General features: G+C 43.7%; 1 protein-coding gene across 10 annotated transcripts in view; it reads left to right on the top strand.

Moving 5' to 3' along the window:
• Celf1 (CUGBP Elav-like family member 1) overlaps positions 1–12,921 on the top strand; it is a 67,874-nt gene extending 54,953 nt beyond the window's left edge. For 7 of the 10 annotated variants that reach the window (XM_038332244.1, XM_038332243.1, XM_038332239.1 and 4 more), the window contains 6 exons: positions 1,021–1,149; positions 1,982–2,095; positions 4,245–4,430; positions 6,349–6,492; positions 6,760–6,926; positions 10,058–12,921. In XM_038332244.1, coding sequence (XP_038188172.1) covers positions 1,021–1,149; positions 1,982–2,095; positions 4,245–4,430; positions 6,349–6,492; positions 6,760–6,887 — 701 coding nt within the window. In that variant the 3' untranslated portion in view covers positions 6,888–6,926; positions 10,058–12,921. Of the gene's footprint in view, positions 1–1,020; positions 1,150–1,981; positions 2,096–4,244; positions 4,431–6,348; positions 6,493–6,759; positions 6,927–7,014 lie in introns of all 10 variants that reach the window. The other 3 variants (XM_038332245.1, XM_038332240.1, XM_038332238.1) reach the window with 2 other exon arrangements.

Below are 12,921 nucleotides of genomic sequence, written 5' to 3'. Positions count from 1 at the left end.
AACCCTGTGTTGAAAAAAAAGATGCATGGAAAATGTAAATTATAAATAACATGGTTTATAGCAAAGTGGTAAAATGAAGAGGCAGAATGTGAGTAGTCCCACAGCCACCTGTGCGGTGGGGGAGAACTGAGCATATACATTAAGAAAGAGGGTGCTTGTTTAGTGAAGGGCATTTTGAAGTTTTAATAGTGATTGGTTTTGTCCTAGGGAATTTAGTTTTCTGTTTTGGGGAAATTATGTTGTAGTGTATGGTGTTTTTACTTTTCCATTTCCTGTCTTGATAGATATGTTTTATCCTACAAATTCCACAACACAATTCAAATTTTTGGACTTTTTTAGCTTTTTCGAGACAGGGTTTTTTATGTATTCAAATTTGTTCTTGCTGTTAGCAAGGTTTTACTTAGAATTCTTTTCCTCACATTTTTTTCTACCTTCTTCTGATGATTAATTTACTGTTAAAGTAGAAGTGTTTTCTTTATCCTTCTCTTGTTACTGTTCTTACATGGAGCTTTCTAGATCTGTTTCCTGCCTCTTTAGTGCACCTCTCTGTATGTAAGAGGTATATATATATATATATATATATAGCTGTATATATAGCTTTTGACACTGTTCCTTTGAGCTCCTGGCCCTATAATAGATCACAGGTTTATTCCTCATTCAGTTTTGCCTACCTCAGTATTATTGTTTATTTGGAGTGCTATTGCTGTTGGATTAGCAAGCTCTTCTCTAAGGAAGTGGCTATAAATTTTTCTCCATTTTTCCCTGCTGGGGAGAGAACCCAAGGCCTTAAGTGTGATAACATGTGGTATACCACTGAATTAGAGCCCCAGCATTTTAAAGTTTCTTTAAATGGATGATAGCTAGATCTTTTGAAGTTATATAGTATATTATGAAAAATATAGAAAATAAGTATATTCTTACATAGAATAGTCCTCTTTGTCTGGAACCATTTTCAGGCACTGCTCAAGTCAATGTTGGCCATCTACTCTGCTGGCTGATGTCTCTTTCTGGATATTGCAGGGTTAAATGCAATGCAGCTACAGAATTTGGCTGCACTAGCTGCTGCAGCTAGTGCAGCTCAGAATACACCAAGTGGTACCAATGCCCTCACTACATCCAGCAGTCCCCTCAGCGTCCTCACCAGTTCAGGTAAGGGGCAATAGGGAACATTGTGTTCTTTGGACAGATCTCTGAAGTCAGAGACTAAGGGCAGGGGCATGGCATCTTAGAAAGGAATTAACAAATATCCAGGTGGATTGTATTAGGAATAAAGATTCAGAGTTCTTCGTCTTGGTGTCTTCCTCTACCCAACCCCTGTTTTATTTTTGAGACAGGGTCTGTCTCTGTGAGTCTTGACTGTCTTGGACTTGGTGTGTAGACTTGGCATTGATCTTGAAAGAGATCCTTCTCTCTCTGCTTGCCCGAGTGCTAGGATTAAAGATTTGTGGATCATGCCCTTTTTAGACTTCTTTGTTTGTTTTTGCTCTTCATTAAGAATTTTTAAATTACTCAGTCAGGAGAGGTGGTGGTTCAGTGGTTAACAGCATGTACTGGTCTTTCATCAGACTTGACCTTGTTCTTAGCACTCACAGTAGGCAACTCAAAGCAGTCTCTAACTCCAGAGAATAAAACTTCCTTTTCTAGCCTCTGCATGTCTATATTTCCGTGTATATATTACACATCTATACAATTTTAAGTAAAATAAAAAATTGAGTGATACCGTACATGCCACATTACCTGTGTAGCAAACAGAGGACAACTTGTAGCAGGTGATTCTTTCCACTTTTGTGCCCAGGAATGGAACTTAGGGTTGGTGGCCAAGCACCTTTACCCACTGAGCCACCCTCAGGTGTCATTTCAGTAATTCAGTGATTGCAAAGCCTGTTTTACACATAGAAGGGTTAGCTTGGGTCATTCTTGTGCTTTGGTTCTTGTTGGCAAGAGGAGGTAAGTGTTGATTTAACTCCTGGATCTCTAATAGCAGGTTCTTCACCAAGCTCCAGCAGCAGTAACTCTGTCAACCCCATAGCCTCACTTGGAGCGCTGCAGACATTAGCTGGAGCAACAGCTGGCCTCAACGTGGGCTCTTTGGCAGGTAATGGGCAGCCCCTGGCCGTCATCTGGCTTCTTTTATAAATGGCACATCTAAAACTAACCCAGTACCAGTGTTAGAAATAATCAGGGTTTTGTTATCTCTGAGGGAGATCCAGACTCTGCTACTTACCTGGTTGTAGCCTTGGCCCACATCATTTTCTCCCCATGATGTAGAAGTAATAGAATACTGTGAAGATGCTGTGCAGTGGTGACTCATGCCTTTTTAAAAATTATTTATTTACTTATTATGTATACAATATTCTGTCTGCATATATATGCCTGCAGGCTAGAGGGCAACAGACCTCATTACAGATGGTTGTGAGCCACTATGTGGTTGCTGGGAATTGAACTCGGGATCTTTGGAAGAACAAGCAATGCTCTTAACTGCTGAGCCATCTCTTCAGCCCGTGACTCATGCCTTTAATCCCAGTGCTTGTGTGACAGAGGCAGACTGACCTCTATGAGTTTGAGGCCAGCCTGCCAGTGTGACTTCCAGGAGAGCTAGGGCTACATAGAGAAATTCTGTCTTGAAAAACCAAAAAAGAACAAAAGTTGTTGAAGGAACAGCTGGAGAGATGGCTCAGCTGTTTAAGAGCACTAGCTGCTATTTCAGAGGACCTGAGTTTGATTCCCAGCACCCACATGATTGGTTTCACAACTGTCTGTAACTCCAGTTCCAGAGGATCTGATGCCCTTTTGGCCTCATGGGCGATGCATACTTGTGGTGCATAAACATATGTACAGACAAAATACCCACACAATTTCTTTTTAAAGATTTATTATGTACACAGTGTTCAGCCTCTATGTATGCCTGCAGGCCGGAAGAGGGCACCACATCTCATTACAGATGGTTGTGCGCCACCATGTGGTTGCTGGGAATTGAACTCAGGACCTCCGGAAGAGCAGTCAGTAACCTCTGAGCCATCTCCCCAGCTCCCCTCCCCCAACACACAAAATTTTAAAATGCAAAATAACACTTTATGAAGGTGATATTAAATGAGTCAGGTGGTGTTGGCGGTAGTGGTGCACACCTTTAATCCCAGCACTCGGGAGGCAGAGGCAGGCGGATCTCTGTGAGTTCAAAGCCAGCCTGGTCTACAGAGTGAGTTCCAGGACAGCCAGGCCTACACAAAGGGAGCCCTGTCTCGGAAAAAAAAGAAAAGAAAATTTTAATGAATGAATAAACAAACAAATGAGAGCATAGGCAAAGGGCAGATGAGCACAATTAGTTCAGTGCCTGGCACACAGAACATGCTCAGTAAATGTTGGATCCTATTTTAATGGTAGCATTTACTCAGTCTGGGACTGACTTTACCATATTCCAGCTTTGTATGAAGAGGAGATAGAATAGCCAACAATAAAAATGAAATGGACATAGGCATTTGTGGGTGCTGTCAGTCCTCCTGTAGGACATAGGCATTTGTGGGCGCTGTCAGTCCTCCTGTAGGACATAGGCATTTGTGGGCGCTGTCAGTCCTCCTGTAGGACATAGGCATTTGTGGGCGCTGTCAGTCCTCCTGTAGGACATAGGCATTTGTGGGCGCTGTCAGTCCTCCTGTAGGACATAGGCATTTGTGGGCGCTGTCAGTCCTTCTGTGCGCTAGAGAACAGTAGGGCAGTGATGAGAGCAGGGAGCATTTGGAGATGGGGCCTCATTCTGTGGGAGTTGAGAGGGAGACAGACGAAAGGACAAACTGCAGGGAGGCTGCTTGTGTGGCCCAGCTACCTTAGCCCTAAAATAACCACACAGACATTGTATTCATTACAACACTGCTTGGCCCATTATCTCTAGCCTCTTATTGGCTAACTCTCACATCTTGATTTAACCCGTTTCTATTAATCTGTGTATCACTATGAGTTTGTGGCCTACCAGGAAAGATTCTGCATGTCTGTCTCTGGCGGCTCCATGCCCCCTTTCTCACTCTGCTTTCTTCCTCCCAGCATTCAGTTCTGTTTTCCCTGCCTACCTAAGTTCTGCCCTATCAGGGGCCCAAAGCTGTTTCTTTATTCATTAAACAATGAAAGCAACACATAAACAGAAGGACCTCCTACACCAGGGAGGAGTCCATTTTTCAGTAACTTAAATATATTTGTCTTCAGCGTCAGTTGAATCTTTCCAGTATATTAACCTTGTTCTTCCTCCAACAAAGGAATGGCTGCATTGAATGGTGGTCTCGGCAGCAGTGGCCTTTCCAATGGCACTGGGAGCACCATGGAGGCCCTCACTCAGGCATATTCTGGTATCCAGCAATATGCTGCTGCAGCACTCCCCACTCTGTACAACCAGAATTTATTGACCCAGCAGAGTATCGGTGCTGCTGGAAGCCAAAAGGAAGGTGAGTGCACCAGCACTGGAAGGTGCGGTTTGGGGCAACAGGATATAAGTGGCCAGATTAACACTTTCCCAGCCAAGGCCAAGAACAGACCAAGAAAGAATGTGAATTGCAATGCTTTTGCAATTTGTGGGTGGAGTTGTGGATCAGAATCCCTATGGATCCTTTTAGGATGAAGCTCAGTTTTTAAACAAAGAAATAAACAGACATTGTAATTACTGCATCTGGTCTTTTGTCAAGAATCTTCTTTAGTTGAGAAGTTTTTTCTGGGTTATGAATCTATCAGAGGATTGTCTAAGTACGTATCTCTTTTAGGTATATCATTTGACATTTTTCCTTCTGATTAATATATGTCCTAAATGAGATACTGAGGTGTGATACTGACATGTTGGTAGGTTGGATGGAGTGAAAAATGTGTCCTTTAGGAAGAGTTTGTAGACAGTGTTCCTGCTAACACCTTAGTGTTCGGGTTTGACTGGTTTTCTGTAACTACAACTTGATAAAGTTTAGGCACTAATGTCAAAACAAAAACAAATAGCCTTTTGGCTTTAGTGTGTGAACTAGCATTCTGAGACCCAGAGGATGTGAGAAAGCAAACCAAGTCTGTGTGTAGGAGAAAGAGCAAGAGTGGCACAGACATGGCAAGTGCGTGGACCTGAAGGCCATAAGGGCCGTGTGTTTGAGCACCAGGAGACGTGCGCAGCTGGAGAGTGGCTGGGCTGTTGTTTATTGTTTTAGTCACTTCATTAGAACATCGCATTGTCAGTGAAGTGTACTCTGCTATGAGTTCAGTGCTGAGCGTAGGCACATTGTAAATTTTCTTTTTTGGGGGGATACAGTTTAGTTATGGTTAAATTCAAAATTTACCCTCTGAGCTTGAGTTTATACAGTGCTGAAACTGTGACCATACTGGGAGAACATTTGTAAAAAATACCCACTAGATACTCCCAAGCACCTCACTGTTACCTGCTACTTGTGTTCTTGCCTCTGGCACTACCAATCTGTCATCCCTTTAATATCCAGGCACAGTTCTGAAACCTAATTAATTAATTAATTTCAAGATAGAGTTTCTCTGTGTAACAGCCCTGGCTGTACTACAACTCACTCTGGCTGGCTTCTGCCTCAGAGTTCAAAGCATACAATACCATCTCCTGGCTTTGAAATCTAATTTTTGTTGTTGCCTATTTTTTTTTGCTTTTGAGGCAGGGTAGTCTTACTATGGAGCTCAGGCAGACCTTGAATTTGTTAAGATCTTCCTGTCTCAGCCTCCTGAGTTGTAGGATTACAGACTGAAACTTGTTTTGACTATATAACCCATTCTACACCTTTTCCTAATTCCCTTGTGAGTTTTGTTTCTGTTTTACTACCTTACGTGTAGATCAACCTTCTTTCTAACTTCTGTATACCCTCTATGACAAGGTGGGACTTTAACATCCTTTCATGAACCAAGACGCCTTTAATCCCAGCACTTGAGGCAAAGGCAAGCGGAACTCTGAGTCTGAGGTCAGCAACCTGGTATACATAGTTCCAGGATGCCAGAGCTACATAATGAAATAAGACTGCCTCTCTTCAAAACAACACACCTTTAATCCTAGTACTTGGAAGGCAGAGGCAGGCAGATCTCTATGAATTTGAGGACAGTCAGAGCTGTTACACAGAAAAATCATGTCTCAAAAAACAAATAAAAAACCAAAAGGACATCTTTTCACGTGGAGTTGACACGTGGCTATAGGTAAGTGGAGAAATCTGATTTTGGAGTTACTGCAAGGTTTCCTGCCTTTTATTTAGAGAATCTGTTTAGTTTCCTTCAAAGAATAAATTTGTTGATTTTACTAGCATTAGCAATGGGAATGAGGGTCCATTGGCTCTAGCTGATAAGTGTACTTAATACTGATCTTCTTTCAATCAACGATATTTAAAGGTCCAGAGGGAGCCAACCTGTTCATCTATCACCTGCCCCAGGAGTTTGGAGACCAGGACCTGCTGCAGATGTTTATGCCCTTTGGGAATGTCGTGTCTGCCAAGGTTTTCATAGACAAGCAGACAAACCTGAGCAAGTGTTTTGGTATGTTGGTTTCTCTTTTGGTGTCAGGATGGAATTAAGTATTTTGCCACTGAGAAAGAAAGCTGCTGACAAATTCAGAGAAAGCTGATTTTGAGATTGACCTCAGCAGATCTTATGGCCTCTTTCTGAGCTTCACTTTTATCTGTCATAGAGGTGGTGATTTCTTCTCACAGCACTGGTCCAGATGTGGTACCATTGAGGCTTGAGACTAAATACATAAGTTAACCTCTTGGAAGTCCCTCACCTAAGTTATGTTTGGGCACACAGGTTTTGTGAGTTACGACAATCCTGTCTCAGCTCAAGCTGCCATCCAGTCCATGAACGGCTTTCAGATTGGAATGAAGAGGCTTAAAGTGCAGCTCAAACGTTCGAAGAACGATAGCAAGCCCTACTGAGCGTGCTCCCCTCTGAGACTGCAGTGAGAAGATCTTCTGGTAAGTGGGGGAGGAGCACCCTTAATCATTCGAAGCCCTAAGGCTGTGTGTTGACAGCCCTGGACCCTGATCCCTGCCACTCTCGCAGGCACAGCTTGCCCTGAAGACTCAGCTACTGCCTTCTGTGGGAGTGTCGCTTCGTACAGAGGACAAGTTTGTGCTTTGGTTTCCAGTGTTTTACTTTGGAGTTTAGGTGCCATATCCTGAGGGGTTTTTTGTTTTGTTTGTTTCTTTTCCTTTTATTTAAAAGTTTGCCGTGTTTGTAACCAGTATGTTGAGAAGGACCAATACCAATCCACCCTGAGGAAGGGGGAAATGGTTTTAAAAATGATCAGAATGTGCCCCAAACCACTGAGAGAGGACTGAGCAGAACAGAAAATTGATTCCCCAAATCTCTCTATCTGAGTGCAAGGATGGGTACGGTCTAATGAGCTACAGGGGCAGAGTGGGGAGGTGGCTTGGCATCTAGACCCCTTCATAACTTGCTGCTTTCTGTGGAAATGCTAAGCTTATGCCACCTTTTTTTTTTTTTTTCTTTTTCTTCTGTCCTGGATGTCTGCCCTTCTTTCCTAAAATGGGGTCAGCAAGTCTTAGGAAATAAAGTACTTCTTAATTTATCCTGAAATATGCAAATAACATGGAGATGCCCATTACTAGCCATCCCAGCCTACCATTGGTACTGCACTGCCCTGCCTGGCTGGTGGTTGTTTGGGAGAAGCAGCCAAAGAGGTCATTTTTAGTTTATTCCAGTGTGAAGTTAAACTAATGCCCATTTCCAACAGTTTATTTTGAAGAAAGTCTGTGGAAGTTCATCACAACAAGGAATATTACCTCCTTCCCCAGCCACAATTTTCTCATGAGGGCAGATCTAAGAAGCACTTGCAGCATCTAGCCAACAAGGGTGCTGTTCACAGGCAGAGCAATCAGAAGCCTTCTGATTGAGGGAGGTGGGACCTGCTTCTTGATGTACCTGAGTCAAGGTCTCTTCAAGCCAGGATGCTGTATTTGAGCAGAGCCTAGTATTCAAGAAGGTGCAGAAGTGCACTCCTGCCTCTGATAAAGGTATCCCAGAGCTTGTATTTCCCCAGAGGTCTGAGAAGCCTCTCCTAGCCACTCTAGCCCCACCCTCTGCCTTTGGAGACAGAAGAGAGTACAGGACGTTTACAGGCCCTGTAGTGTTCTTTTACCTCAGTATTAGCCCATGTTTATTTTGTCATCATGCCTATGGTTAGTTCCCTGCTGCCTTCCACCAATCTTAACTCCAGTGTTTGCCAGTGTCCCACACAGCCTCTGGGCCCTGCTGCTACTCCAGGAAATGCTGTTGGGAATGTGCGTCTGAGCAGAGGTAGCCCCAGAAGCATGTGACTGTCATCCACAGCCAGGGCTTGGGTTCCTGGCTCCTTGAAAGCTTAAACCTCACAAGTTAAAAGTCTTGACTCCTAGAGCAGAGATTAGAAGAAAGGAGCTAGCCTGTCTTTAGTCAGACAGAGACACTGCTTGTCATGCTGTCCCTGGAGGGAGCATACAGGGATTGCCCATCCTGCTGTTGTACAAGTAGTTGTTAGTGTTGGATTATCCCATTGAGGTTGGGTCTGTTGTCCTCTTAACAGACATGAAATAATACACTTCTTAAACTGAACCACATAACTTGAATTCTGTGCAATGGGAGAAAAGTGTCCTGTGTTTCAAGATAAAATTATTCTAAAGGCTTCCAGGGTAATGATGGGATTTTTTTTAAATAAATGCAAAAAATAAAAAATAAAAATACAAAAACTTAAAAAGGAAAAAAAAAGAAAAATGCTAGGTTGGGCAGGCACTGTTCTAAATCCCAACCAGCTGGAACCAAGAATGTTGTTTCTATTTTTATAGAGGTTTTATACAGCTCCAGGGTGGAGAATATTTATTACCTAAATTATATCTCTGGAAAAGGCCAGGACTTTGTAGAATCCAGAATGTGATTGTTGTCCACACGGGGTGTTGTGTATGATTGAAACTACTGACTTTGTGTGACCATTGCAGCCCAGGCGGCCTGCCCGAGGGGAAGGCTGACATTAATGCTGTGAATCGGCAGAGGCTAGGGCTGTGCTCCATAGGGTGCTGCCAGTGCTGTGCTCCCTAACCTTCTGTTTTGTCTTCCTCGTGGACCAGAACACCACGTTCTTCCCCCTTCCTTGCTTTCCCTCCATTTCACCATTTGTCCCATGCTCTAGTACCTTAGGAAACCACCTTCCTAATGATTTTAGAGGCAAAGGTGCGACCCTCACCTTTGGAACAGATCCCAGACTCCATACCTGCTTGTGGCTCTAAAAGGAGCACTTGCCCCAGCAGAGCCATGGTGTGCTCAGGCAGCCAGTTGGTGAGACCATGACTTCCCTTCCCCCTTTGCCCAGTCCATGAGCACAGCCGTAGCACTGCCCTTGAGCACAGTTCTCTCCCCAGGCCAAAGATGGTTTTGTTGAAGAAGCTGCTCCCCTCCCTATAAGTCGTGATGTGAAAGGGCTCAGCTCAGTGGAGACTGAAGTGAAGTCTTAAGCAGTCCATTTCTGTTGTGTGGAAGTTTCTCTTACAGTGTGTTTTCTGCTGTAGTCTGTGTCTCGGGTTATATCATGCCATTGATTTGCCTTCACTGAAGCCTGACCACTATCTCCTGGGTTCCACATGAGTGGCCAGGGCCTATGTGGAAGCTTAGGGCTTGGATTTCTGGGAACAAAGAGTCATCCCAAGACTGAGCAAGAAACTCTGGCCTTCTCCCCTCAGTAATCTCCTTTCCAATCTACTCAGCATCTTTTGTTTCCTCTCCCCTCGGTTCTTGCCAGGTAGTGGGAAAGAGGCTGAGGCCCTGCTCACCCTGTCTTTATGGGTTAGGTGCTTTGCAGGGAATCCAAGCCTTAGGCTCCCCTTTTGTCTCTGGCAGTTGGATGTTCTCTTGGTGTCCTCCATGTCCTTTTGAACTTTTCCCTGTGTCCATTGTTAGCATGTGCAAAAGTCCCTGTCATTCCCTACCCCCACCCCTTCCCTGCCTCCTCATTTCAGGGCTGCACACAGTGAGTGTCCTGTTCTCTCTCTGTTTGGATGTATTGCTCTGTGTAACTCAGTGGATCTCCCTCTTTCTGGTTTGTTTTTTTTTCTAGATTCCTGCCGTTTGTTCATCGTTGTGCCTAAAGCATGTCGATGTGGCGTCAAGTACATCGTCCAAATCCCTGTCTCTTCAGCTTCTCTGATGCTTGAACTCTCACCTTTGACCTTGTGTTGACCTTTGATGCTGATGTGTATTTTATTATGTTTGTTTCTTTCTTTGTTTTTTCTTTTTTCTTTCTTTTTCCCCCCTTTTGTGCTGCCAAAATTGGTTTTGCTAGAACGACTGCTGAAGGGAAAATATTTAAACTGCATTTGAATATAAAAAAATCTATTTTTCTAGAACTTCATAAGATAACCACTTGATTTTGTGATTCCAATTCTTTGTAACTGTCTCAGAGCAGCCCTACTAGCACATGCCGTGTGGTGTTTGTACTCCTGTGAACACACAGCCAGTCCGCTTCCAGGCTTTGTTCCTCTGTGTGCTTAGTTTTAAAGACAACTTGAACAATGAAATAAACGATGTCACTAAAATCTTTGAGGCTCCTGAACACATTTTGCTGATATAGTTTTGGGGCTTGAGGAGACCGCATGTGTTTATTATTAATTAATTTTTGTTTTTCTGAGTTCTAAACTGCAGAAAACACCTGAAATACCCTCACCCCATTCATTACCTTTTTCCTGAGGCTGAGGTTTAGACCCCAGCTAGCCTTTTGTTTTCCATTTGTGGCTCTTCCTGAAGCAGCCCTGCAGGAGCCCTAGGGTCCCTTTACCCCTACCCTCCCCTCAGTCAGCTCTCATCCATGCTTAATTCCTACAGTCTCCACAGCAAAATGTGATACTTGGAAATGGGGGGGGGAGTTATATTGCTTTTGCCTTTTTGTTTTGAATTTTTCCTTTCCTTCTAAGATTATGCCCAGAAAAACCAAGTTGTGCATGTTTCCTGCTGTTTCTTCACACCTTCGTATATATCACCTTCACCTCTCTGTTTTCTATAGTTTGTGCAAAAACTGACTGATTTAAATGGGTTTCAAAGAAGATGTTTTAAATTGTTACGGGGTTGATTTTTTTTCTCAATTGTATTGTTTTATTTTGAAGTGGCAACTTTCTCCTCTATTGCCCTTAGAGTGTGTTTGCTGTGCACTTAGACTGTCACTCTTTATGGCCTCCAGGTCTCAGTGGGGCATCCAGGAGGCTGGCTGCTCTGCTCAGGGAGGACGGGGGCCAGAGAGGCAGAAGCAGAACCAAAGGTGGCTATGGGTAGGCAGGAGGCTTAGCATATCAAGGCTAAATCACTGAGGAGGGAGGGAGGGTGCTGTGCTCCTAACTACACAGAGTGGCAATACACCTGCCTGCCCTTTTCCTAGGCGACAAGCACAATAAATACTACAGTCTTCACACTGTTTACAGCCCTGGGCACCAACCATCCCACACTGGCTCTTCACTATAGCTCTGCTCTTACTTAGCTAGTAAAGTTGAGGTAAGGGCAAGAATTGTTTTTAAATTGGATGAAGAGCCCAATAGCTACTGTCCCCGGGTGCCAGGCCAGCCAGTTCTTTAGTTTCCTAAGGGAAACTTACCCTCTTCTCTTGTAGCACCACCCAGCCTCAGGGTCTTGGGGACTTGGAAGAATGTGAATAGAAGAGGAGAAGCTAGAAGGAAATGAGTACAAGGATGGGTCTGTGGAGAGCATAGGCGGCAGGGAGGGAGGGAGAGTCCAGGGAAGGGTGGCAAGGTGCAGCAGGGGTGGGGTGGGGTGGGTTATTGAAGCACTGACTAGCATCATCCATGCCCAGGTGATGAGGAAGGGGCTCTGGCAGAATTTCTGCTCTGTGACCCCCACAGGTTGCCCAAATATTATGCTCGAGGCCATCTTACTGGAAGAAAAGGCAGCCAGGTGGAGGACCCCTGTAGATAGGCTCCTTAATGTCCTGAAGTGGTGGGGGGGGGGACTGAAGCTAGAGCCCTAGCCTGAGAGAGCCTGCTGTGTTCCACAGTCTGATTGCACAGAGCCGCCTCTGTCGGCAGGAGGCGCTGAGGCTCCCCTTCCTGTGTACTGAGAAGCTGTGTTTGCCAATGTATTTTGCTTTCAATTCCAAGAGGAGCTCTGGGAAAACCTGTGGATAAAACCAAATGCCAAATGTTGGACATTGTTTCTTTTTCCTTTTCTCTCTGATTGTTTTAATTGTTCTGTAGTGGTTTTAATGGATTTGAGACCCTGGAGCGGCAGCTGCCTTTCTGATTTCCAGCTGCTTTTTGTGAATAATTTAAAAAGAAAAAAAAAAGAAACTTTACATTTTGGAGACAAACCTGTGTGAGTTTTTTATTGGTACAAACGTTGTATTTAACACTAGGGGTTTTGTACAGTTTTTTGCCTTTTCTACTAGAAAACAATGTAAAGTGATTTCACAATGTGAAGAGAAAAAATTGCCACTATGACCAAACGCACAGTCTGTTCTGCAGCAACAACGGGATTCAATCAACTCAGTCGTGATTCAGCCGTAGAAGTGCTTTTCCTTGACCTTGTTTGAGCTTTCCTCTTTTCCTGTTTGATTTACAAAAGATGTCTTTTTTTTGTGTGTGTGTGTGAACTTGTGTTGTACTCTGTAGAAAATTATGGATTTTGCTTTAATGGTTTTAAAAAAAAAAAAAAGGACAAGAAGAGCCCTTGTCGCTTTTCTTACCTAATCACAGTTTGTGTAGTGGATTAAAAAAGAAAAAAAAAGTTGTTAAAAGTTTGGAGCAAGGGAGTATGTGTTTAAAAGGACTCTCCTTCCCTTTTTTGTGTGTTTTTCCTTTTGTCCCAATGGGGAACCTAAATCTGTTTAAATTGCACAGACACACGGACAAAAAGTCATTTTGTATCTGCCAAGTGTGGTACCTTCCTTTGTTTATTTGCTATTAAACTGTTTGAGAAGAA

The sequence above is a fragment of the Arvicola amphibius genome, chromosome 5, assembly GCF_903992535.2.
Source record: "Arvicola amphibius chromosome 5, mArvAmp1.2, whole genome shotgun sequence".
Lineage (NCBI taxonomy): Eukaryota > Metazoa > Chordata > Mammalia > Rodentia > Cricetidae > Arvicola > Arvicola amphibius.
The sequence above is the reverse complement of the archived record's forward strand: the minus strand, read 5'-3'. Positions and strand labels throughout refer to the sequence as shown.